Source organism: Thunnus albacares, chromosome 8 (genome assembly GCF_914725855.1).
Source record: "Thunnus albacares chromosome 8, fThuAlb1.1, whole genome shotgun sequence".
Taxonomy (NCBI): domain Eukaryota; kingdom Metazoa; phylum Chordata; class Actinopteri; order Scombriformes; family Scombridae; genus Thunnus; species Thunnus albacares.
The window spans coordinates 9,134,303-9,160,672 of NC_058113.1; the positions used below are offsets into that span (position 1 = coordinate 9,134,303).

The window sequence follows — 26,370 nt, forward strand, 5'->3', positions numbered from 1 at the left end:
TACTCTCTGTGATTAACTCGTCTTCAGGTGTCCCCTGCCCCTCCCAAGTCTAGGGTGAGTCTGCTTTATGAAGCTTCTTTTGAAGTTGAAATTGACACTCACACATAGTATATACAAAAATAAATAGATCAATGACATTGTTTTTGTCCTTGTAACTGATGAGAATTCTGGAAATTCTATTTATTTGAGCTTTGTTTAAACTAGACTGTAAATACCATTCTTTACTGTCATTATAGACAATTTTCCATATAGATTGTTTTTAGATTTAGATTAGATAGTTGATAATAGAGAGACGATTTAAGATTGCACCTTCATAGTGTAATTCCTTGAGCTGTGAACCTCCAGGATTAGATTTTGATCAGATTTTGAATTAGATTTTGATCAGGGCAGCATGTAATTACAATAGAATTTGCTTAGGTGAAAGGCTTCCCATTGACACCAGTTAAACAACAATACTGTATCATTTCTGTCATCAGATGACACTGACTGTCCATTTTCTCATTAAGAAAATATGACATAGTTGCTTGGACAAAGAAAACAAATGTTTATGGTATTAGAAAAAAAGGTTTCAGCAATGTATTTATCTAACCATAAATACATGAATACAATACATTTTAAAAAATGTCAAATATATTATTTTCCATAAGCTTTTTGTCTTTAGGCTTTGTTGCATTGTTCTGTTGAATGTCACTAAATTTGTGCTCTTCGATGTGAGCATCCGCCTTGCTCCTCTCTCCTTTCCCCCCCACACATTTGCCCCCCTTCCCTCTGCTCCTCATCTGCTCCTGCCCCCTGTGACCCTGTGACTCCTTCCCCCCCCGGACGGACCCTTCTACCTGCCTCCTCTCCTTCCCATCCTGCCATCTTTGCGCCGAGTAAGACACATATTTCTATTTGTCCCCTCTCCCTTTTTACTTGTCCTTGTCTCTTGTTTCTCTACACGTCCAGTGGAGAGGACTAGCAGCCAAGATAGGCCTGGTAGGTGGTTTTTGAAAACTGCAAAAACACGGAGGTATCATGCCTAATTTAACTGGGGGGCAAGCGAGGTCATCCTCTCAAGCCTCCGAGCGTGACGCCTGTGGCTCTGTTTCCATTTATTCTCCATCAACCACTTAAGTCGTTATAATCTGACCATACATCAGTGATAACGTCCTCATTTCCCTCCGCCTTGAGCCCATTTTCAAAGATTTCATTCCCATTTAGTAGCTTTGCAACCTGACTCATCCATATCATGTGCATATACTGTATGTCCATGATAACACAGGCATTATTCTGTTCTTCATTATCCTTGTTTCATTAAAAAAAAAAAAAAAAATCCTCTGTGGCTGAAGTCAGGCTGCCTTCTGCTTCATTTGCAGACGTTATCAGCACTTAATTTAAGGCCGTCATGTGTGTTTGTGTGTGTGCGCTTTTTCTGAATCATGCAGCTGCAGAAAGGTGGTTGGGGGGTAGAAAGTAAAGTGGTTTGGACAAAGGAGACGCAAATTGCACAGAAACAACATTAATGGTGCTGGTGACAGCCTTGTTATTTATGAAGAAAACATCAGGTTCGGCCTCCCTCACCACTCAAATCATTTTTGTGCAGTCCCTAAGTGCTTTTCTAAGAGAATGAATCTTAATATAAGACATGCCCTTTTCCAGTTGATAGAATTCATTTTTCATACATACGTTATTTGATCAGACATCTGTCTTACTTCATTCAGTGATGTTTTGAAATGCTGCCCAAATAAAATACATTTTGTTCATTGCATCCGTCGTGAGGAAGTGAATAAATCAAGCTTCCTGAATGTCATTAAGACACAACAGAAAACAGACTCTACAAGAACTGATTAGCATTGGTTTTTGCATTTGTTGTGATGTTTTGAAGTGCAGGTTTTATTTTAAATGTTATCAGTCGTGCCGAAACATTCAATCAACTCTCTTCTTTTGCATTGGTGGTTCAAAATTTTTGACAAAATATGCAAGGAAGAAAACTTTTCCGTTTCATGTCAAACTTTGCTGCTTTGTAGCTTTTTTAACTCATGCAGAATTCACACAAAAGCACTTGGATGAAATCCTTACCTGAAAGGGAACACAATTATGCTGTAAAAGTAGGGAAAAATTGGATAGTGGTGCAATCGATAGCCAGTTTTCTCCTACATTTGGGTTTTTGAAGAGCAAATTGATCCCTCACACCCAAGCACACCCTGGAGAACACACCCTCTATTCTCTTTACTCTCTGAATTTTTCATCCCCCCTCAACTGAATTGAAAATGAATGTAAGGCTCTCTATAGAAAGGTCAGTCACATCTTAATCCCCTGCCACACATCTCCAGGGCTCTTTTAACACACTGATTCCTTTTCTCCTTCTGCCAGGGCAACCAGAAGTCACAGTCTAAAGCCAAGAAGGCCAGCGCAGGGGACGGCAAAGGCACCCTGACTAGGATCTTCAAAATGGTAAAAAACTGCTTGTCAGACACTTAACAAGTTATTTCCCAACAGCTTCTGTTCTCTTTCCTTGAAGTGAAATGACATAGAAAATGTAATATTTCCTTAATCATTTTCTTGCCCTTATTTTTTCTGCCTCAGTGATGATATCAGCAGCAGAGTGAGTAACCGATATGTGATGGAGGGATACTTGAGTTTAACTCACTCCGCATTTGTTCGACATTGATATGCTTAGAAGACATCCTAATCTCATTACTAGCGCAGCAGCAGCAGAATAATAAGAGGCTTTTAGAGACAAGATGGATCATCGCGCGTGCTACAAGCTTTGTGCAAGTGCTGATATAATCATGCCGAAGATGGTAAATCCAGTTCTGATGAGGGTCCAGAGGTGCCATACCTAACATACTATAACAGCTTTATAGGGAAGGGTTGGTTGCTTATGCACAATGTATAATATAACATTATTATGCAATGTCATCAATCACTTGTCAAGCATGACTTGCTCCTTCAGGAACTGTGAAGGATTCACTGCACTCACGTATTGGCAGAATATTAAGTGTTGATTAGGCACACAGCATACCGAGAACAGCTGTCATTCAATGGTCACTAATGTTAAAATTAAAGATCTACTGAAGATTTTTTTCAGTGATTAGGGTGTCAGTAAATTACATGATATTTAGCAGCGATAGAAGGGATGAACAAAGTTAAACAAAGTAGCTAATTGTTTTGGTTTTCTGCCCTCCAACTTCACTGTTTTGGTTCAGTCTCACCACTCTCATGCCCATATCCAAATGCACCAGGTGGCTGTTTTCAGTGAGAAAGCTCTGATAAACCCAACTAGTTGGTGACATGAACAATGAAGACCAAAACAAAGCTAAAAGGAGAATGAATATTGCACTTACAGTCACCAGTTGGGCAGAAACATGACTCCAAATGAATGTTAATGTTTCTGTGTGTCCTCGACAGATGTAAATACTGTTTGCTAACACATTCACCATAACACCTTTATATGGTGATAATATGTCAGTGTTGTGATTACAGCTTGTTGCATTGCCCCCAAGAGGCCAAAAAACAAACAAAAAAAAAGAACCCAAAAAACAAAAAAAAACAAACAAACAATAAATCAACAATTAATGCAGGTTTAAATATAGTCATATGAAATGTTACAGCATGAGATAAAGCATTTATCAGCATTGGTACCACACTACACAGCATGTATTATTTTTTCATGGACTGCTTGTAAATAAATATATGGGATTTAAATTCAAAAGTTTTTTATTTAATTTTTAAAAAAGTTAGCTCTGACTTGTTAACTACATGTTAGGATCAGAGCCACTACTAATGCTGGCTTCATCAGTGTACCACAAGACAGTTGGTAAACTGGCAGGCAATGTCTGCTAGAAAGCCAAAGTGTAAACACAAAGTTAGTCAGACGTGTCAGTGGTGAGATAATACCTCTCACCGGTTGAAGCTGAAGAGGTTGTTGATAACCTCATTTTGCTTTTTTCCAAACATGAAATGTCAAATGTACTTGGAGCACAGATGGTTATGACTGTGATCCTGGTACTGTATGACTAAGTGGAATTTGATTTTCAAACTCCCACGCTGGAAGTCTCAGAACATCCAATTTCATACTGTAACATTCACTCAACTTTTCAGCTTTAGGAGACTCATTAGCCTTTACTTTTAGACTGCTGTATTCACAACTGTCTGACTTTCCAATTTACAGAGAAGCTATTTATTAGTTGATTTGTTTTCATATGTCATGAAAAGGTGGCGGCTTTTATGCTCTGCTAGTTTTTCCCTGACAGGGTTTAATTAGCCATCCGCTCCCACTGTACCTTAGATTAGTTAGTTTAGCAATTACTGAAGGTGGAGAGAAATCCAAATTTCCCCGGGGCTGCATCCTCATCTGTAGTGGCTAAATTGTTGTCACTAAGCTACATGAGAGTAAACAGCTCTAGAGATGATGAACTTCTGGGACGCTTGTTTCAAATCCTTTTGATACGGCTAATTAGCGTTGACTCAGTGCCATCACACCACCACTTCCGACTCTTTCACACATACATGGGCATCACAGTCCAAATGGAAATGAGCATAAAGTCACACTAACTTTTAATCACTGTTTCATTCAGTTTCTATTCATCTGCTGCATTTAATTTCAGATTCCAATCTATTGCTGTGTATTGAGTTTTTCTCTTTTGTGACAGATAATGAATTTCATCTGAAATGGCTGTAAGAATAGCTTAGAACAAAAGTTCAGTCTCCAGCCTTCTTTTTATGAGGAGCAAAAAGCTTCTCACAATATGGATCATCTTCTTAAGCAATCCATCAAGATTTGTCTCATTTGTATAATCTTCCTGCCTTTCAAAATCCTCTCTACTTTTTGATTTGAATGAGAGAGCAGAATGGAAAAAGCGCAATACGGTCTCAGACTGCTTTGAGATAAACACAGGACGTCTAAACTGAAACTTTATGGACAAAAAGAAACAAAAAACAAAGGGGAACTGCAACTAAAATGAATGAAATGGCTGAAATATGACAAAGAAAGCAGATTTGCAGGATCTGCAAGACAATATGTAATTACATGTGGTCAATGGATAAGCTGCAACCTTATTTCCTCTCCAACTTTTTCTCTTTACTTTAAGGACAAATACAACAGGAGCTTAGCTTGATAAAAAGAGTTAAGACCTGATTGCAAAATTATAAGCTCCCATGTGCAACATCAACTATGTATGGAAGCTTGTTGATGCCCGGAAAAGAAAAAAAGAAAGAATGAAAACATAAGGATGATTAAAATAAAAATACTAATTGTAAATAAAGATTATAAGATACTAAGTCAAGATTCTAAGTCAAGTCAATAATATGACTAAGTAAGATATTTTGACTATTCAAGTCAACATTGTAAGGTATTTAGTCATAAATATGAAAAACTGACTTTTTAAGTCAAAATGATTAAATAATAAGCAAAGATTAAAAGTTAAAATTTTGACTTACTCAAAATAATGACACTAAGAACTTATTTTGACATACTATGTCACAAGTATCTCATACTTTTGAGAAATTTTGAGTTATTTTCTCAAAATTGTCAATTACTTACTCATAATTTTGACTTGGCATCTCATAATTCTGACCTACTATCTCAGGATTTTGACTATTTTCTTGTATTTATGACTTACTATTTCATAATTCTGACTTCAGAAGTCAAGATTTTGTCAACAAGCATATTAACCTGCTCATTTCTCACATTAAAGGACTAGTCTGACTTTTCAATGTCAAAGCCTGGTCTCGTTCAATAGAACCTGTAATTACCACTCCCGATTGTTAGTTAAAAGATTCATGTGTCAGGCTTGATGAAAGAACTAGTGAAACCTGACAAGTCACAAGAAGTGACAAGTTAGCCAGACACTTAAAGTTTCAAAATTTCTGATGATTCATCATGACCGTCATCAATGGTAAAGACTGAAATTTTGCTGTCAGAAGTTATTGCCTACAATTACTTAACAAGCTTTTTGCTTAAGTGTTGGCAAGGCCTTCAGACAGAGCTGTCTACTGAGCTGATTACTTTTATCACATGTTGGGTGAATTGACCTCCAGGCTCCAAAAATATCAGTGTAGTCCTTTAATGCTGATTTAGACTTGAGGGGCTGCTATCTCCATATACTCATCAGATATGTCTTGTCTATCACACAGGGAAGCAGGAGTGCTTCTCCAGCCAAACGCTGAAGTCCCTCTCTACAACCCCTTCCAACAGCACAAGGGCAGATGTTCAAGAACACGGGACTAAAGTGGGGAAAAAGAGGAAGAAAAAGAGGAAATCTTGTCACCCCTTAAACTCACCTTCCCTTCCACCTCTGTTAACATTCTAATGTTCGCTAAATCCTTCATCTCCCCTATTACCCCCCTATACCCCTTTGGCTGGTAGATAGCGACACAATCTGTTGCCCCTTTCCCCTGCATGCGTTGTGCTGAGTCTGTGCAGTCATCATCATCGGTTTGAACTTTTTGCTGAAATTGATCCTGAAGCCGCTCACATGTGCAGCCTGAATGACCCCCGGCCCCTGCCATGGCTCTCGATACTTGTGCTTGAGTTTCTGTGGATACGTCTTTGATGGTTTCTCTAACAAAGGGTGGCGAAACTGAAGCAGACCTGGAACAATTGAAGGTTAAGGCCGGTGCAAGTCCGACTGACTTGACCGTTATTGCCGTTTGCTGATTGGTTGAGAAGACCGGGTCGATTCGGTTTCAGTAAAGAGCTTTTTTTTGTCTTGTCACACTGTCTACGTCATTTCCTCTTTCTGTGCACCTAAACATGATCCTGTGTTTTAAGTATTGTTTTGTGATAGAATTAACCGATTTGACATTATTACGAGAGCCATTTTGTTCATAATGTGTTTTCATTCTACCCTTGTGCCATAGCTGTAGTTAAGTGTCCTGTCATAAATGTGATGTTGATCTATGTTTGTCAATAGGGCCAAAGGCTGGCTGCGGATTTTGTGGTGAACACTGAGTTTCTTAACCTTCTAAATCAATTTCTGCAAAGTCATTTCTAATGTCTTAGTTCTTTTTCAGTGCATGAGATAATGGCATACGCTAATTTTCCCCCTCCATATGCATGACTAAATTATTTTGTAGTGCCGTTTTCCACCTTTAAAAACAGCCAGACTCTGAATCTGAAGCATCATGTTGGTGCTGCAAACACGGCTCCTCCAGCGCAATGCCAGATTCAGACGTTTCCTCTATGCATCAGTGTAGGTCTCTCCTTTGTCTTCAGTATATCTGCACAGCACACATATTGTGTAAAACAACAAGTGCCTTTCCTCCTGACTACCAAAACAATGTGCTGTGTTGCCCTTTTGTGGATAATTTAAAAACACAAACACAATTTCAAAAAGGTGCTCTGTGACTAACTCTGTAATGACACATTATAAGGTGTTTCTTGAGAATGTGTGGGTTGCAAGTTTTCAGAAGAACAGTCGGTCAAAGAAAAGAACATCCATCTTCCAAATGTGTTAAAAAAGCAGGCATGTGTGAACTGTAGCGTTCATCTCTCTCTCTCTCTGTTTGTGTGTGCTTGAGCCTCTTGAGTGCTTGTATAGTGTTTTTTTTCTGAATGGATCCTGTGAATGAATGTAAAGACCCTCCTCATTATTGTATGTGTAATAAACATGACCAGCCACTTAACTGAAAATAAAAAAATAAAAATGATAAAACCAACTCTACTCTTTGCCTCGTGTAGTGTCTCTTTTGTGTGGAGCGGCACAACCAAAAGCGAGTGACGCAACATAAAATAAAATTGAAGTGAATGGAAAGGATGTTAAGGGGTCAGGTCACAGTATCACAGCAGGAAAAGGTATGACACAGTTTCTTTCATAGAGCAGGTATGCATGAGTCATTTGGTCATCATTATTCATGACAAGCTTTCAGAGGTACTCATGACTGGAGTACATGGAGCACCATTCAGTCTCAAGTATAATCACAGTTGTGTGTGTATGCAATTTCATGTCATGACGAAATTATAAAAAAAAAAGAACAAAGGCTGGCTGATGGGGGCACTTCAAATATGAACAAAACACTGGTGACTTCCAATTCATACTTCCCCAAAAGGACACAATAGAAATTATTCTACCTCATTTCCTCACAAAAAATTTTCATTCCTCTTACATAACCTGTTCATGTGTTCCCATGCAACAATGTTTGGATAATTGCAAACGTCTAATGCCTGCTGGGGACTAAGTTAATGGATTCTACTTTGAACCTGAAAAAAAATTATTTTGTGTCATTGCTGAAGATGTAAAAGCAAATAAATTCTCAGATTAAGGGGACTTCCTTGGATATACTTCTTGTATTTGGGACCAAATAGAATATGTTGGACAACTTAAATTGTGTAGCTGTATATAGGCTACTGTAAATATAGAATACAGACCAAGCAGGTAGCTCCAGGTGTAAAAAGTGAAGCCAATGTGGAGGTACCTTAAACCCGCATTCTCTATAATGGCCAGTAGGGGGCGACTCCACTGGCTCCAAAAGTCCGTTTGTATAGAAGTCAATGGGAAAATGACCCTACTTCTCAGTGTCTGTGGTCTCAATCGCTAGTTTCAAGTCTTCTTCAATACAGCATGATGTTCATTTTGTAAATTATGGTCCTATTAGAGTAAAATAGACGATAACGTAGGGTATGCTTTAGGGTGTGGCTACCTTATGATTGACAAGCTGCGACCACAGCAGTGCGTGAGGTGTTGCACTTGGACCCTGGGGAGCTCCTTCTCAGCTCCATGCTCTCATCCAAATATGGTCACTTCTCATCATTTCTGACTCCAAAAAAGAAGATGGTGACGGTCAAAATGCTAAACGCGAGGTTTCAGAATGGGAGTCCACAAACCGATGGGTGACGTCACGGGCTATGTCCATTATCTTATTTTACAGTCTAAGATACAGATGTAGTGAAAAAGACGGATATGGTGAGAGAATGGAAAATGTATTGTAAGCCGGCGCCAGGAGGCAATTCAGGTAATAAGCTCAGCTTAGCATAAAGACAGGGAGCGGGAAACAGCTAGCCTTTTGTCCAAGGTTAAAAAGTTTGCCTACTAGCATATCTCAAACTCACTAAATTAACATGTTATGTCTGGTTTGTTTAACACGTACTCAAATAGAAGTGTGAAAGCAACTTGTGGTTTTATGGGGGGTTACGCAGAGCCAGGCTACTTTGTTTCCTTCTACTTCCAATGCTAGACTATACTTGCTGGCTCCAGTTCCATCATTGAAGGAATAATTTTTGGGACATTTTGGAAAGTATGCTTATTCCTCTCTATGCTCTTATATCTCGTATGCTAAATATGAAGCTATAACCAACAGCTGATTAGATTAGATAAGCATAAAGACTGGAAGCACAGGGAAAATAGCAAGTCTGACTCTGCCCAAAGTTCAAAACCCTGCCTACCAATAAATACCTCTAGAGATCAGTAATTAACATGTTATGTCCAGATTGTTTAATATGTACAAAACAGAAATGTGAAAACAAGTTTTATGGTTTTAAGAGGACCAGGCTGTTTCCAGTCCTTATGCTAAGCTAAATTAATCACCTGCTGGCTTCTATCATCATATGAATAGTCCAACATTTTGGGAAACTTGCTCTTACATCTGTATGCTAAATATGACACTATAACCAACAGCTGATTAGCTTAGCTTAGCATGAAGACTGGAAGCAGGGTGAAACGGCTAGCCTGGCTCGGTCCAAAGGTAAGCAAAATCCACCTACCAGCATTTCTATTTCTTGGCCAGGTGCAGTGATTTCCTGGAGTAGGTTTGGACAAAGCCAGGCTAACTGTTTCCCCCTGCCTCTAGTTTTTATGCTAAGCTAAGATAATCACCTAGCTCTAGCTCCATAGTTAACATAAAAACATAATAGTTCATTTTCTCATCTAATTTTTTGCAAAAAAGCCAATAAGCCTGTTTCCCAAACTAGTCTTTTTTTTATAGAGGAGGAATTAAAGATTCTTGTATCTGTAAGAAACACAATAATGCATATAAGAATAAAAAGAAATGCAACTTTCAATTATTAGAAAAATTACTTTAATCTGCTTAATTTGTTATGGACAATAGAAAATACAACTGCAAAAAAAGAGGAGAAAAAAAACAGCTTATTGTCTGTACATTGGCTTTGCTTCATAACAAACACAACATTATGCTCAAATTACATCTTTCCAACCAATTCATATCATGGCGGTTCATCAGAAAATATACGCAATCTAACTACACTATGTACAAAAGTATACAGTATAGAAAATGTCGGAGCTGCAAGTGTTAATGATATGACGAGAACATGAAACACAATGCTGACAATCAAAACCTCATACAGCATCAAATCCAGAAATCCAGTGTGTAGGATTTAGTAGAATCTAGCAGTGAGGTTGCAGATTGCAACCAACTGAATACCCCCTCCCCCTCCTCTTCCAAGTGTGTAGGAGAACCTACAGTGGCTGCGAAACTTGCGAAAAGCGCAAAAGGTCCTCTCTAGAGCTAGTGTTTGGCTTGTCTGTTCTGGGCTACTGTAGAAACATGGCGGTGCAACATGGCGGGCTACGTGGAAGAGGACCTGCTCCCTATGTAGATATAAAGGTCTCATTCTAAGGTAACGAAAACACAACTTTTCTTACTTTCATGGGATTATACACTAATTACAACATACTTATGAATATTATATTCCATTTCTGCCAAGTCAGTTCTGCTATATGCCACTAAATTCTACACACTGCACCTTTAAGGTGCTGTATTTGAACTAAAACAATCATGTAGCAAACTACAAATGCCATCTCACTTCAGGTAACATTAAGATGAAATATGTACAGTATAAATATGTAAAAAAAAAAAAAAAAATCAGATTTTTCATAAACCAGTGAAAAAAGCGTTCTATGTTATGTGCTGTTACACAGCTGCTTTTGAAGCCATGACAGCAGTACAGTTGGCTGCTGCTCCGCATATGTCTCTCTGAGCAGACCAATGACGGAGAGACAAGACACTGGTTCTCTGGGGAGCTTTTTCGCAGACTATAGTTTCCTCTCTCTCAGACAGCATCAGCATTAGAGGGACCTGCTATCTCCTGACTGGAGAATTCTCTGGGATGCCTGTGTTTATTGAGCCAAACCTCTCCGGAGATTATCATATTGATGACAATCAGGCAGTAACAAAACAGATAAAAGTCATTAAGCCAATGACAGGGAGCCAGACCCCCCTTACTTCACTGCTAATTTGGATAAACAGCAGTGGGCTGCTGCAACGGTAAAAGCCTCAGTATACAGCAGAGCAAATTTATGATGTCTTACATCTTTTCTAACCAAATAACCCTTTTGAAAGAAGGAATATGTTTGGCAAAGCTTTGCTGTTTAGTTATAAAACTCAATCAGTGTTCAATACACTGTACAGTGATTTTTGACTCTTGGGACTTGTGTGGTTTGTGGTCAGTCAGGGGAAAACGTTGTGCCAGTCTCCAGATGACTCAGGAACCACTTCCAGGTCAAGTTCAGGTGTCACCTCGACCTGGGGGGCTGCTTCTTCTTGGCCTAAGGACACTTCCTGGATCTGACCTAGAGGTAGAAAACAGGGAAAATGAAGAATGAGAAAGGATTTGCATGACTTAAATACAGTAAAATACAGCCTGATATTAATAACAGCGCTTTGTAAACCAGATGAAAAGCCCACAAACACACATTTATGGAACAGCATCAGCAGCTCTGATGCTATGTTTAATTTGCCAATGGCTGTTATGCAAATGAGACCATTCATCAAAAAGCTATCTATCCTCCATGCTCCTCACATTTTCCCTGCTCTTTCTTGTGAAAATGCAGCTATTATACAAACTATATAATAAGACTCCACAGATATGGAATAAGCTCATTGTGGGTTGTAAATATGGTATGAGCTATGTGTCAGAGTACATTTAGCTTAAAATAACTTCAGCACAAAACAAGAAGACACTTTGGCACTGGCTGACGGGTTCAGACATGCTTTTTTTTTTTATTGCTAGAGGCCACATGCTGAATTGAGTTTTACAGTGGGAGTCATTTAATTATCTTCCTCTATTTTTGCTCTCTGTATCTGAAACACTTCAAACACATATTCATTAAGTTGCAAGCGTATGAGTGTGTATCTCAAGTCCTCCTCCGGTGCTTTGCCAAAAAGCAAAATGATTGTGAAAGAGAGTCTTCCTCTTGTCGATGTGGACAATCTACTTGAACATACACACAAATGCACAACAGATCTGGACATACATGTCAGCCTGGGAACTGTTAAAACATGCATACATGTGAACATACACAACAATACATACATACAAACATGTGCAGTCATATGGTTACATACTGAGAATTCAGATCCAGGTATTTGCCATGAATTCTCGCTAAAATGGTTCAGTTTCCAAGGAAAAATACACGTGGAATATCTTAAATTGCCATTTTAGAGCAATATAACTGGATCTGACGGTGTGGAAATGGTGTGAGTGGTTTCTTCCAATTATTTTTAATGCTAAAATGGCAAGTTCACAGTTCAGCTGAGCTAAAAAATATTCTTTTTTAGCAGTGAAGATAACCATAATGCTACAACTAAATATCCCAGAACAATGCTCCTGTTCCTCAAACCAAAAACAATTTGTGCCAAAATGGCTACATACAATGAATATTCCTTCTCTGCTGCTGCACGCCATGATAACCTCAGGTCAGCGTTAATTAAAATGGTCATATACTCCCATAACCACTGGAATCTAAAACTGGTAAAAGGCTAGAGGATCAGACCATTCTATATGGTTGTAATTGTGTTTTTTTCCACCTCATGTTCAATATGAGTCATTCCCAGTGTCTCTACTGATTCTATTTTGTTTTTAGATTAAGTCTAACTGGCAAATAACGACAAAAAAAAGACATCCACAGATGCTTTTTGCTATGTCTAAGGATTGCACATACTGTATATGTACTGTATATGCCAAACATAGATTACATCATAAAATCTTCACCTGAAGACATTTGACATGATATTATCTTGCCTGACACTGCACTTTCTTCAGACATTTAACTTGGTCACTTGGTCCCACAGACACTTCCAACTATTGTGCTTTTCTAGTGAAAAGATGATGAAAATCTTTGCATGGAAACAACAGTGAGAAGCTGGACTGTTGTCTTTCAGTCTCACTTTAGTGTCTGTACAACCATGTAACCACGTCAAAGTCGTGTACGACTCTTCCAGAAGTTTAACAATATTTGACAAATTTATAAAACATAATCTGACCTGGAAAAATATTTTTTTTGATTTCTACAGGTCTTCATGGAACACAGACAGCCTTGAAAAAGTGAATTAAATGTGCTCTAACTTTGCAGAAGCCTTATTCCCTGTGACACTACGGGCGCCAGTGTTTCAGACATGACTTTTTAAATTATCTACACCCACCCAGAGGGGAGACATGAGTGGAAACTTTTGTTGAATAGGACAGAATGGATCTGTCAGAATTGCTCTCCTCCTCGGGTCATCTTCAATAGGGGCCTGCCTGGTGGGAGGTGGAATGTTTGAATGGAATGAATACCAATGCAGGCACGTGTGTGAGTGTGTGTTAGTAGCACTCTCGCCCCAAGGTTAACCAAAGGGGAGCTGCCACCTAAACCTTAACCGAGGCTATCGGGAAGAGGTGATGAATTAAAATTCAGGATGTACTGAATTGATATCACAGAGGAAGTTCAGCTGACAGTTTCAAGTGAACAATCACAATTTTCCTGCTTAACAATGCTTGCGGAAGGTGGGGCGTGTGTGTTGTAGCCAATTTAGATGTGTGCTATGTGTTGTGTGTGGTAAGTTGTGTAAATACTGCTGTTGCTACTTCCCCTGCGCATCTGAGGGCATAGGTAGGTAATCACAGTAGTCACGTAGCCTACACAGGGAAGTCACAGGTGAACAGCTGGAGGGGAATTAGGAACTGAGGAAGCAACACAGTTTTTCAACCGTGTGGGTGTTTTTTGGTCTGATCGTGTTGTTCATATTTTTTGTTTCATATTCGCAAGCATCTATTCAGTGCATCCAGCTTTTGTAAGTGTTTTTAAATCTATATATAAATGCACTGTCAAACAAATATTCCATTGCAGACTTCATGTTTTGCACCACCGCACGTTGGGAAATGCCTTCAAATTCCCTAAGTAGCCTTTTCTGTTGTTTGATTGCTACTGTACTTTGTGTGCATGCACATTATCGCTGAGTGTGTGGGTGACTGAGTGTTGGCGTTATGAGGCTCTTTCTCAAAAGATAATGAGAAGGATAATCAAGTGAAGAGTCACAGACACAAAACTGGAGAGAGAGAGAGTATTCCGCGGGGGAAGGCCAACACTTCCTCTCTCTCAGCAGTCTCAAGTGTCCAAGGCCACCTTTTAATGTGATGTGATGTCGCAAGTATAGTTTCTATTTTACAGGAAATGTGTCTTATGACCACGCGAGAGAAAAGACACACAAGTCACGAGGTGAATTTCATTAAAAAATGTTCATCTCCCCTGATATTCTTAGAAACACTGTTCCCAAGTGAAAGTGAACTAAGTTGACAGAATGACAAGAGAGATGATTACTGTCTTTTGTTACACAGCTGCACCAACAGCAGGCTGTCCCTCCGAGTGTTTTTATGTGTTTGCTGGTGTGATGCCAGTCAGCTGCTCACCGTAGCCGTGGGACCTCTTCATGTGGTGTTTCATGTTGCTCTTCTGGGTGAACCTGATGCTGCAGACCTCACACTTGAAGGGCTTCTTTCCAGTGTGTTTGACCATGTGAACCTGCAGGGCGCTCTTCTGATTGAAGGCCTTGTCGCACTGACTGCACTTGAAGGGACGCTCGCCTGCATGAAGAAAAAAAAAACAAAAACACAGACCCGCGGATAATTGATCATTCTGGTGGTGTTGCGTTGTGCATGTGTCTGCATTATAATGCCGCTGTCAGATTAATTGTGATACACGGTATTGTACTTTGCTATAAAAAGTGCAAATTAATGTCGCTACGATGGCAATTATAGGAGTTAAAAGCAAAATGAGGGTGTTATTCAATGAGCCCAAACAAGTGTTGTGCTGCTGGTATTCATTCTATTAAGTAAATACAGTAACTTAAGCATTATACCAAATGAAGTCAGTGTAAAAGGTCTGCAAATGTTTCATTACTGCATTTAGAAATCTGCTGATCCATTTAAACCAAAATTACATTTAGTTTACAAGATAGAATAAATCACATCTTAAAGTCGGCGAAGCAGAGTACATAAGCTCAGAATATTGAAATCATTCCCATCGTCCACTTTCGTCTGGCTACATTCAAAGCTTTCAACATCATGGGGTTTTGGCCAAAACCCACAGACTAACACACCACTTAGTGTGCAGGACACACATGCAAACACATGATTACATGTGCACACATAACAGTAATTCATGTCAATTCCTGTAAGAAATTGTGTGCTTTGCTATTTTGATGTTGAGAAAATGGTGTTATATCAAAAGGTAAACTGTATCCTTATCCATGAACCACACTCTGCTGTTACGCGTGAGGTATATGAGCAATATTAAAGGTGTTTAAAATTAACCAAAATTTTAATTTGATAGTTTTATTCACATTATTAAATTGCAATGTCAATAACACACTTTCAATTATTAGTTTCTGAGATCTGACACTGATCGATTTTAGAATTTTATCTCTTAAAATCCTTATTCACATCACTGTATGTGGCAGCCCCGTTTCATAAATGCTGGTCCCTGTTTACCTACAGTATATTGGTATTCCTTACATATCTGTGTTTTGCTCAACTGTGGACTGTTACGACAGGCAAACAAACACCTTTTATTCCCTCCAGCCAGCAGGGATTTGTTGGATATCTTCTGACATGAAAGCTGCAGTATGTCACATAAATCACTGCTCTTTATGCTCATACACTTTAATGCTGAGGGAAAACTAGACTCACTTTTTCCTTTTCAAATCCTGTCACACACTCTTTAAGCTAAAGATCAAGACGTGAATAAACACCAGTTCACGTCGGGCAAAAATGAGGAATAGAAGGTAAACTTAAAGGAAGTCAGTAGAGCGCACTGCAGAATACATTTATGTTTAATATTTCTGAGGTTACTGGTGGAGTTAATGACTAAACAGTCATCATAATAGTTCTCACTTCCTGCTCTATATACAAATAAACACACATCATTTCCGTTTGCAAAGACCAAATGCGTTGTTGTTTTTAACCGGCAGGAGGCAGCGATGCACTTCCTGTGTCTAGTCTGCTGGAAATAAAAAGAAGTTTGTCAAGACATTGGCATGTGGACGAAAACAAAACTCTTTGGCCCAAATGGAAATCAGACAGTGTGTTTTCTGTGTACTCCATCCATGAGATACCCACATTGCCTGATGTTGTGGCTTCTTCTTCTTCTTGTTTCACACTTGCACAAATGAGTATGTACTTCTGCTTACACAGACAACGTCAGTTGAGTATGAGGTCCTCAGGACACATTCGCGTACACTCTGCTAAAAGAATGTGGCCTTATGTGGCCCAGACCACCTCCGAATGTGGTCTGGGCGATCGGATCTCAATGTGTCCTCAATGCGTCTTGGGTGCATTCACACCTGTACTTAGAGCCGTCCACTTGTGACACACATTTTAATGCCAGGTGTGAACAGGGTCTATGAATGTATGAATTAGTGAGAAAGCTGATAACGGTTAAATATCACCGTCTGTGTAGGATCCTGTTTGCACATGCAGTTCTTTCTTTCACCATGTTGTTTAGGTCTGTATCAGGACTCTTGATTTTGACATATTTCACTTGTTTTTACTTTTTGTGAGAAAACAAAGAAAGAAAGGTCCCCAGTTTGAAATTGAAAAAAAATGCTGGATTTGAACTTCAATCACAACTTTGAGATTTTTGTTATGACATCCTCTATTAATTCTTTTACCTGTGTGCGTCCGGTTGTGTCTCTCCAGCTGGCTACGCTTGGCGAAGGCCTTTGCACAGGAGGAGCAGTTGAAGACTCTGGGTTTCTGGGAGCTGGGTGACGGGCCTGGCTGGTGCACTCGTTCATGTTCCTATTGACAGATCCGAAAAAAAAACTTATTTTACTGTCACAGTCTAGCACACAAGCTCTCTCTACAAGACTACAAGTGTGTCTTTTGACTTTCTCTCTTGTGCTTCCTTTCATTTTGATGTCTAAGGTTGTGAATAATGTACTGTGTTGCTGAGGGGGCTGCTGATGTGATATGTGGAAGAAAGTGTAATGTTTTGTCTTCACTTTTGTGCTTGATCCGTTTGAAGCTGACGTTACATAACCTAAATTAGTTGTATGTGCTTTTTGAAGACTGACTTGTATATTTCTTTCAAATTTTTAAAAAAAATTTCTATTAAACACTCTCCAACCAAACTCGGCACAGAAAATAACATTTAATATGGCTACAGTAGGGAAGTCAATAAATAAGTCTGCATTGATCTATAAATGAATACGGGTGATTGTTGCGGTATCTGCTGTCTACAGCTGCTTTATACTGTATAAAAAGCTTCTCCTTCAGTTCATTAAATCCCTGCAGCAGCTGAGGGCAGCAGGACTGATATGTTGATAAATCCGCAGCCTCTGAGGAGTGCCACCTCAGAGCACCTCCATTAAATCACCAGATGACACCAGACTGCTGAAGAATAACACATCAGACTGCTCGGTTTTAACTCAATATTCTGACTTTTTATGTGGGAGATGTCTGGTTACCGGGGCCCACCAGTGCCTCTTTCTTTTTTAGCAAACTTTCTTTTTTAGCAAAAGTAATGTCTCATGTTTTATTCTTGAGATGCATTGTGGTGCAAACATTATTGTGTAACGATGATTACTAAACTACGCAACCATTTACGAGGTGAGATACATTAGAATTAAGGCTTAAACAGCGTCAGCCTGATGCAATCATATAAACAGCTTCACCAAATATATTTTTTATTTGTGTCATTATTATAGTAAATAAGTGATGATAAAACTCCATCTGTCTTTGGTTGCAGATGCACATGGAGATGCCCACACAGTCCATGCACACAACACCTCCCACTTTGCATGTTGCTGCACTTGCACAGTTAAAATAGAGCCCTATGTGTATTTGCAAAAATGCTGAGCTATTACTTTTCAATTTTCATTACATCTAAAAAAAAAAAAAGTTTCTGACCTTACAGCTTTTGTTTGCTTTTGTTGCAAAAAAATTTAGATGGTAAATTCAAGTCTCCAGGTAACTGCAAAAGTGAAGCAGTGGGCAGATAACAAAAAATACCCTCAATTTATCTGGCTGTCAGGGTCATGTGATGGAAAAGCTTTGAGTGTCCTCTCTCCTGTGAGAGTCTACTGATGTCCCCTAACCCAGCTTGCACAGAAAATGCCTGCAAGTAATTCTAAAACATTAAAACATTGTCATTAAAATTTTTTTGTGTTCCCATATTATAAAGCCATGGTCTTGGTCTAGCTATAATTAAATGTTCAAAGTATTATCCACAGGCAAACCAAACGAAAAATAACAGCACTACCAATTTATCTTTTCCCACCACTGGGCCTTTTTAAAAAAAATCTCAATTTAACATTGTCATTGCAGACTACTGAACAGCCTGGGGTCCTGGAGTGGATGAAGCTTGGTCACCTTCACTGTCACACTCACCTAATCTCAGTGTCATTATTTCTATGAGAGACAATTGATTTGCAGCATGTTTAGGCACATTTACAAAAGTAAAAGCCTGTGGTATAATGGTCTCTCCTTAGAAATATGAAATACGGTGGGGAGAGAGCTTCTGTATGAAGCCATATCCTCCTCGGGCTCTTTCCTCCTGATTTGAGAAGCCTGGTTTATGAGTTTGAGTGTCTCAACCACATGAAGAGCATTACCAGAGAAGAGAAGCCGATGTGCTCCTCTTCCTAATTTAGCTGCAAAACACCTCTCGGTGTAAGTGTTTTGTTTTGTTGTTGAGAATGACAGTTTAAAAGAGTCTATCCTCTTGATGAATTATTCTTGTTTTTCCTTCAAATAGTGGTAACAACACTATTAATATTAGCCCTTTTCTCACTGACTCTTTGAATCATGAATTTGATTCATTTTTTCAGCCTGGGTTGGAGGCACTGATGACAAAAAGTAAGATTAATGTCGTGAGAGTTTATTTACTGTTTTCATAAAAGCCAGAGAGTTTTATTCATCTGTTTTACTCATTAATATAAAACGGCTAAATTCTTAATTGAATAAGTGACCAGTTTGTGTCTACAGAGGAAGCAGTAGCTGGAGTCATATAACAAAGATCAAGATAGTGTTAAGCTATAATAGCTTGTATTCAAACTGTATATAATCAAAGTCTACTATTTTTGAATATGTTCTTACCTTCAGGTGTGTCGCTCGCTTAAAGGCTTTGTTACAGAGACTGCAGACGTGGCAGCGGTCCTTGCCGTGAGCTAGTCGACAGTGGCGGCGCAATGTGTTGGCGTTCTGGCAGACCTGATTACAGTAGTAACACTGGTTCCGATTATCAGCCTCTGTCTGGCTGTCCTTTCCACCCTTATGGCCATCGTCAGTTATCTGGATCACGCACAAAAAGACAGATTGGTAAGTAACGTCTTTACAGTTACTCACAAAAATGTACACCTACAGATGCATGGTCAAAACATTTCGCTGGAGCGGACAAATGTTTTCTTTCTTACTCTTGCATCATACGCAATAAAAGCTTGTCTTGCCTTCTTTCAAATTGGCCAAAATGTTTTAAAAGTTTAAAACTTGGACAACTCATGGTGCATATTTCCACAGAAATCCAAAGTTTTTAGATTGATTAATGTGTTTTTTTTATATTCAGACAGCCAATGAGTTCCACTCATGTTAGAGTAAAAAGCAGCTGACAGACATCATTAACTTGAGACAGATAATCCATCATAGTGGATTAGCCTGTTGCCATCTTGAGTGTTTGATCAATTTAACAATGAAAAACCTTCCTTCTGATTCTGTTTGACAGTTCCTGTCCTTGGATATCTTACAGACATGACAAACACACTCACATTATATCCATTGTCCGACACCCCGTTGGCAGATTGGGAATGGTGGCTGACCAGTATGACCTGCTGTCCTGAACTGGCTGGCTGTCCTGATAGACCAGAGTCATTCAGCACTGCTGGAAATGTTTGACCCTGAGGATGAAAAGATACTCTGGTAAAGCAACCACATGATGTTAAACTTGATCATCATACACTCATATTTTTAATGTTTCTGCTGTAGAGTCAGGCAGTCTTTGGAAACACACACTTGATCACACATGATCAGCTGGATAGAAGAAGTTGGATGTGAGATACACACAACTGATGACTTGATTTTGGCTCACATGCAAAACATAAAGTTCATGAAGCTGCAACATGGAACCAAAACTAGAGGTGGTCACATCCAAGATTAGCCAGCCTAAATGTCCTGTGTGCCCACCAATGATTCATGTGTGTTGCTTTACCTGTGCATTGAGGTTTAGAGTGACACCGTCCAGCATACCCTGCGCATCTGCCAGGGTCAATGTAACACTGCCGTCACTGGCCACGCCTCCCGGTGACATCACTAGGCCCTGGGATGCAGCGGTATGTGATAGGGTGGTGCTTGGTGGCAGACTGGAAACTGACAAGGGGTAGACAGACAGCAAGGTTAGAGTGACTTGAGTTTTTAATGGCAGAGTGTAATGCTAGAGTCATTGGCTGCATTCCATTTTTGCCTAATGTAAAATTCAGACCATATTCAAGCTGGGATCATGTGATCTTTACCACAATTTAAATGCTCTATGAGTTTGGTGGAAATGGTGGTGGACACCAGGCAGTGCAGGGCTTTAGAGGCTAATACCAACGCCAGCATTTTGATATAAACTGACCGTGGTTAATGGTGTGGTTCATTTCTGATGATATTCAACAACTGTAGCGATGTAATGCAACTGTAACAAACTGTCTCTGTCTGAAACAGCATTTAGACCATCATGTGAAACTAAAACTTGCCATTTAAAGCCAGTTAATAAGGAAAAACTCTCTGGATAAAGAATGGTTTCATTACGGGATTTTCAGATTCATTTGTTCAATAAAAGCCTCACACTCTGCACTGGACTGGTTTCTATGGTTACAGGCCACAATCTGAACTCTGGACTACTGGCTAGAGATGAAAATATTGCGGTAATCTCAATATTTTTACCCGTCCTTGCCAATCTGACAGCAACTGAAGTCTTTTTGGTGCTTGGTTCCCTGACTCAAAATAATAAAGACAATTTCATTAGTTTTGGTCAGAGAGGAACCTCCGTTATATTAGAGATGAATAACACTAGCAGATGTTTGATTTTAATAAAATTTTTATCTGTATCCAAAGCGCAGGTTGAACCGTATTCAGAGTGAAGGGAACGCTTCAGTCTAATAAAGAAAAGCAGAGATGTTCTGTGTCTCTGTGAAGCAGTGGGAATGTTTTCCACTTGAGTTGAGAGAGAAAGTTAATGAAGAGAGAAGCTTCTATGTGACAAGCAGTCAACAGAACAATCAGGAAGCCGTCTCTGACAAAACAAATCATATTTGTTTGCTTCACGGCACACAAGCCCTTTGTGTTCTTATCATGGATTGGACTGTGCAATTACTAAGTGACAATAATTCATTAAGAGACTTTTCAACCTCAAATGTTCTTTTGATAGGAGCACATACACTAGATTTTATTTTAATTGCACTAATATAACTAATAATAACACTAATATAGAGAGGAGGACGTGCAACAAGGTCAAACACAGGATAGAAAGTCAACTTCATTTATATGCTGTGGGAACCTTATTTATCAACCATGTTCACGCATGGTATTGTGCTTAAACCATATGCATGCTATACATCCATCTATACATTTCAAGGATAACAAAGAAAACTAGGAAATAATTATTTTTCATGTGAAATCATACAATTCATGCCTCTATTTCTTCTTATTTCTCTGGTGCCGTGTCACTGAACACCTGAGACTCCAGACACAGTCTGGTTTAGCTGAATTTTATTTATTACTGAGCCAATCCAGAGTTCTCAGCTACAAAACAATAATAGAAAGTAAGTTTGAGTTTATAAATAAATACACACAAGAGCTTATTCATTCCCTCTCATGACATTTTGTTCCTGAGGTAAAACAGATGGTCCATTGTGCAGTCAATTTCAAGGTATGTTTCACCTTCTGTTTTGTTCTTTTTTTGCTCCCTGTGGTTATACCCGGCTGACTGTGCCTGATGCTACGGAAAGGTTTTGGTGACAGTTGGTAACGCTCACAGTGGAGGTGTGGAATTTGTGAGTATGGTCTCAGTAAACACACAAGTTTAGTATGGGCGTACTTCCTGCTAGTTCCACTGCTATAATCCAGAGTCAACCAGAATAAGCTATCTTTATATTTCTGTGAGCTGTGTGCAGTGGGGCTAGGCTTATTCAACCTTTAATCTGTCTGCTATTTCAGCTTTCCATGTACGCTTTGATGACTTTAAAGTGGGGGCACACACCTGAGCATGGCATTTCATGAAAAGGGCATTGATTGAGAGGTTTGAGCATCAATCAATACTTCAGTTTTATCTTGGTAGGGCCCTGTGATTTCTGCGTTGCGGAAAACATGGACAGAATTGTGGAATTTGATAATAAAAATAGAATCAACTGTAAAACACAGAATATCAGGGAAATTGCCTTAATGTAGATGCAATTTATAAAAATAGGGTTTTTAAAATTTGAATTTTTACAGCACCTAAGCTGAATAAACAGAAAAGAATAACATTTTACCAATGTCATTTTGTGATTATTATTTTTTATGGCGCACAGTGTGATCACTCACAAAAATGTGAAGGATTGCTTCAGGCCAAAGTACTTACAAATCTGTTTCACTTCTTCATGATAATGTCTTAGTTTACTATGTATTGAAGCACTTTCTTTGATTAAAAAATAGTGCAGTGTTGTGTTGCATCATTACAAATTCATTGATATTTATTAATTTCATTCAATGTGTGATTAAATTTTGAATACTTTCTTATTGAACTGTTGAAATGTTATTAATCCACCGCATGATTAGACACTCTTTCTGATGGCAAAATATGCTTCAATTGTAAAACACAGAATTCAGAAAAAATAAAACGGAATCTGGAAAATTTTTTAAATGGATTTCACAAAGTCCTATCCTGGGATGGTGAGGGAAGCTCCTTTTTAACCATTAAGCTCCAGTTACTCTCACATGTGTTGGCATTTGTAACATTATATATTTATGTATTGTGAAGATCTAACAGACGAGAGATATACGTGTAGCCTTTTCGCCTCTTTATTTAACTTCCTGGTTTTTCCCTCCAGGACTCCATCTCCCTATATCTTCCCCACATCCATCCATACATACGTTCCTACATATACACTATCACTACAGCATTCATGCTTGCACCGGTTAAGCATATGAGTGAACTACATACACTCATTCACCTCATCTTATGTCATGTATCCTTTGCTTTTGAAGTACCTACAGATTATTGCTGTTTTGCTGATCTCTGCTCTTCACTCTCTACCTGTCATAACTGACAAACAGCAAAGGCTTTGTGTTCAGTCACATCTATAGAGAAAGAACTCAGTCCTTCTGCCAATGTGATCCACTGGCTGTTGTTTAAACCAACAAGAGGTGAAAGTCTGCCTACGCTGTGTCTCATTCTTTATATGTTGTGAGCGACTGTAACGGCTTGCTTCAATAAATACAAGGACCTCTCACTTAAAGTGTGTGCTCATTCCATCAGATGTGTGGCAATTTAATCAATTTTGCTCAAGTGGGTTACTGTGGGTGATATTTGTGCAAAAGCGAGCTTGTTATCTACTACTTTCTACTACTTGGTGACATTCTATTGCCTTTAAGAGGTGGCCTTGACCTTGGGCTGAGAGGAATGTGTTGAACAAAGTTGAGTGAAAGAGAAAGGTAAGTGATTTTCTGGGAGGCTTTTCAAAGTCATACTGTCTTTAAGAGATAGATTGTTCTAATTTAAAGGGGAAATTAGATAACTTTATCAATATAGCCCATGAGGAGTCACAGGACTGTGCAGGTACAAGCAGCCACATCTCACTCCCCAGTCATTAAATAAACAGTATATGGGAGTGAGATTATATACTGTTGTGGGTTGATCCCATCTTGTTTGCTTATAGGAGAAATCCACTGATTATACAAATCAAAGCCTGTTTACACCAGGCTGCTAGGACAGAGATAAGAGATAAAAACGTGTATTATTTTCAACTTGGGGAATACTATGAAAACTTTCTAGTCATGACTTCTTTTCACCACAGAATGCAAGTAAAATTTCTGATCTTGCTTCGGCATGATGGCCAATCACATCAAAGATGAGATCCTCAAAGAGTGAGCAGTGTTTGAATTTCTTCCAAAAAACAAGATTAGAAAATAAATGACGTTCCACTGTCTTACTCATGAGCACCTCTGTATGATAGCTGTTAGGGGGATTGAACATGTTTTGGATTATACTGTATGACTTTTCAGTAAGATAATCTTCTACCTACTCCTAGATAGAAACACTCATACAGTATGTATGCCAGTACTAACCTGCCATTCCAGTGTTGGCGGGGCTCTGAGGTAGGAGGTGGTCGTTGGTGATAGTCAGGGTTGCGCTGGTGGGCTGGCTGCTGAGCGGTGATGCCAGCCTGACGCTGCCATTCATCTCTGCACCATTAGGGTTGCTGTGCTGAGGGAGCAGATCTTGACCTGAAAAGTTATGAAGAAAAGCACATTTCAGTCTATAATTCAAGAAAGATTTTCACCATCATTCACACTTTGGAAGTGATATTTTTTTGTATTAAGGCAGGATAGGATGTGGAAATTTTGGTCCATTAAAGGAAGAGGTGTTAAAAATATGGCTGTATATACGAATAGTTAGCTATTGCCATGGCCTAAAGGATTTGAATCACAATACAATAAATATGTCAGAATTCTGAGTGAAAGAAAGTCCCCACAGTATCCGGAGGAAATGATTGCTGCAGCAGGAATGATCTGTCTTGACTTGAGGGGGCTCAGAGGAAGTGACACAGCCAGAACTCTCCTCTATACTGTGGATGTAGTGTATATCCCCCGCTTATACACCTTATGAGCAGCTGAGCATGATGTATGTGGGAGGTGAAAATTTGGTTTTTGAATAAGGTGTATTGCTCATAACCTCTAATACTGGGGCTTTAGGTCTTGATATGTGAAGTGGCTTCAAAATGAAAGAAAGGGCTGTGAGTTATTACTGGTTCTGTTTTTTTCCCCCCTGTCTGCCTGCAAGCGTATTCGCTTGAGTGGGGAAATCAATAAATGTGTTACTTAACTTTGAGGGAAATCTTACTTAATCTGTTTGTTATTGATAGTCTGCTTCAGTACTTTTCAAAAGAAAAGATTAGTGTACATGTAAGTAGGTATTTGCATAGTTTTTTGGGTTTTTTTTGATGGAGATGCACTGTATAAAGCTGTCCATACCTGATATGGTGAGGGTGATCTCCTGAGGGTTTCCTGCTCCAGTGCTGGAACCAGAAGCTGAGGCCTGGGCTAGGGCTTGTGTCAGGCTGGAATTGTTAATGGTGAGTGTAATCTCCTGACCTCCACTGCCTCCAGCCACCAGTCCAGAGCTACCCATGACATGGCTTAAATCCTGAGAACCTGCAGGATCCATGGGAAAGCACAGATCGGTTATTCAGCTCATAACAGAGAGTAAGCAGTTTTCTCAAGGAAGGCCGTCACACATACCTGCAGTGTCCTGCTCGGAGAGGCCGGACATCGTGACCTGAGCAGGTGTGATGGTGGAGGGCTGCAGGGCCAGGCTGGTCAGGGGGTGGATGACGACATTGGCAGACACGGAGGGGTCAGCGGTGGACATGAGCTGGCTGCCAGAGTGGGGCACGAGGCCAGTGTCAACGCTCAGGGGTTGAGAGAGGAGACCGCCCTGTTGTAAGGTCTGCTGCAGGAGGGTATGGTCAATCTGGAAGACAATTTATTACTCCACATGAAAGAGGAAGGGTGATTCAAATTTTAGATAAACTAAAAAATTCATCACAGGCTTCCCACAGGTCTGTTGAATCTCGCTGCAGTGCTCTTGTGGAATTGCAGGATCTCTCTTCCTTTTCCATTTGCTTTAATGCATATACGTTCATATCAAGAATGATTGTTGTAAATGCATCGGAGAAGAAGAAGTCATCTCTATAACTACAAGCTTAAATGTCCTTTGTTGTGAAGAACTGCTCTACCAACAACGAGACTGATCATGCATCATCTGAAATCCATTTTGCACAAACGAATCTGTTAAATGTAACAGCTTGGATGAAACGATACACACCTAAGGACTAATTATTAAGTCTTCTGCTTCAATTGTTCTCTGCTCAATTAAATGATGAAAATGAAGAATAAAACAAGACGTAATAAAACAATAATATGGCAAGACGTATTCACAG

General features: G+C 39.3%; 2 protein-coding genes across 4 annotated transcripts in view; one reads left to right on the top strand and one right to left on the bottom strand.

The window, feature by feature from the left end:
* The window catches only part of LOC122987025 (myelin basic protein-like), a 64,537-nt gene extending 56,888 nt beyond the window's left edge, over positions 1 to 7,649 (top strand). The window contains 4 exon segments of the mRNA XM_044358619.1: positions 28 to 54; positions 949 to 978; positions 2,356 to 2,436; positions 6,121 to 7,649. Of these exon segments, the coding sequence (XP_044214554.1) occupies positions 28 to 54; positions 949 to 978; positions 2,356 to 2,436; positions 6,121 to 6,153 (171 nt within the window). The 3' untranslated portion in view covers positions 6,154 to 7,649.
* Positions 7,650 to 10,613: 2,964 nt separating this feature from the next.
* LOC122987172 (zinc finger protein 236-like) overlaps positions 10,614 to 26,370 on the bottom strand; it is a 56,373-nt gene continuing 40,616 nt past the window's right edge. For all 3 annotated transcript variants that reach the window (XM_044358906.1, XM_044358905.1, XM_044358904.1), the window contains exons 24-32: positions 25,670 to 25,901; positions 25,403 to 25,582; positions 24,497 to 24,655; positions 20,400 to 20,557; positions 19,960 to 20,088; positions 19,295 to 19,489; positions 16,867 to 16,996; positions 14,609 to 14,782; positions 10,614 to 11,510 (exon numbers count right to left, since the gene is read on the bottom strand). In XM_044358906.1, the coding sequence (XP_044214841.1) occupies positions 11,389 to 11,510; positions 14,609 to 14,782; positions 16,867 to 16,996; positions 19,295 to 19,489; positions 19,960 to 20,088; positions 20,400 to 20,557; positions 24,497 to 24,655; positions 25,403 to 25,582; positions 25,670 to 25,901 (1,479 nt within the window). In that variant the 3' untranslated portion in view covers positions 10,614 to 11,388. The remainder of the gene's footprint in view (positions 11,511 to 14,608; positions 14,783 to 16,866; positions 16,997 to 19,294; positions 19,490 to 19,959; positions 20,089 to 20,399; positions 20,558 to 24,496; positions 24,656 to 25,402; positions 25,583 to 25,669; positions 25,902 to 26,370) is intronic.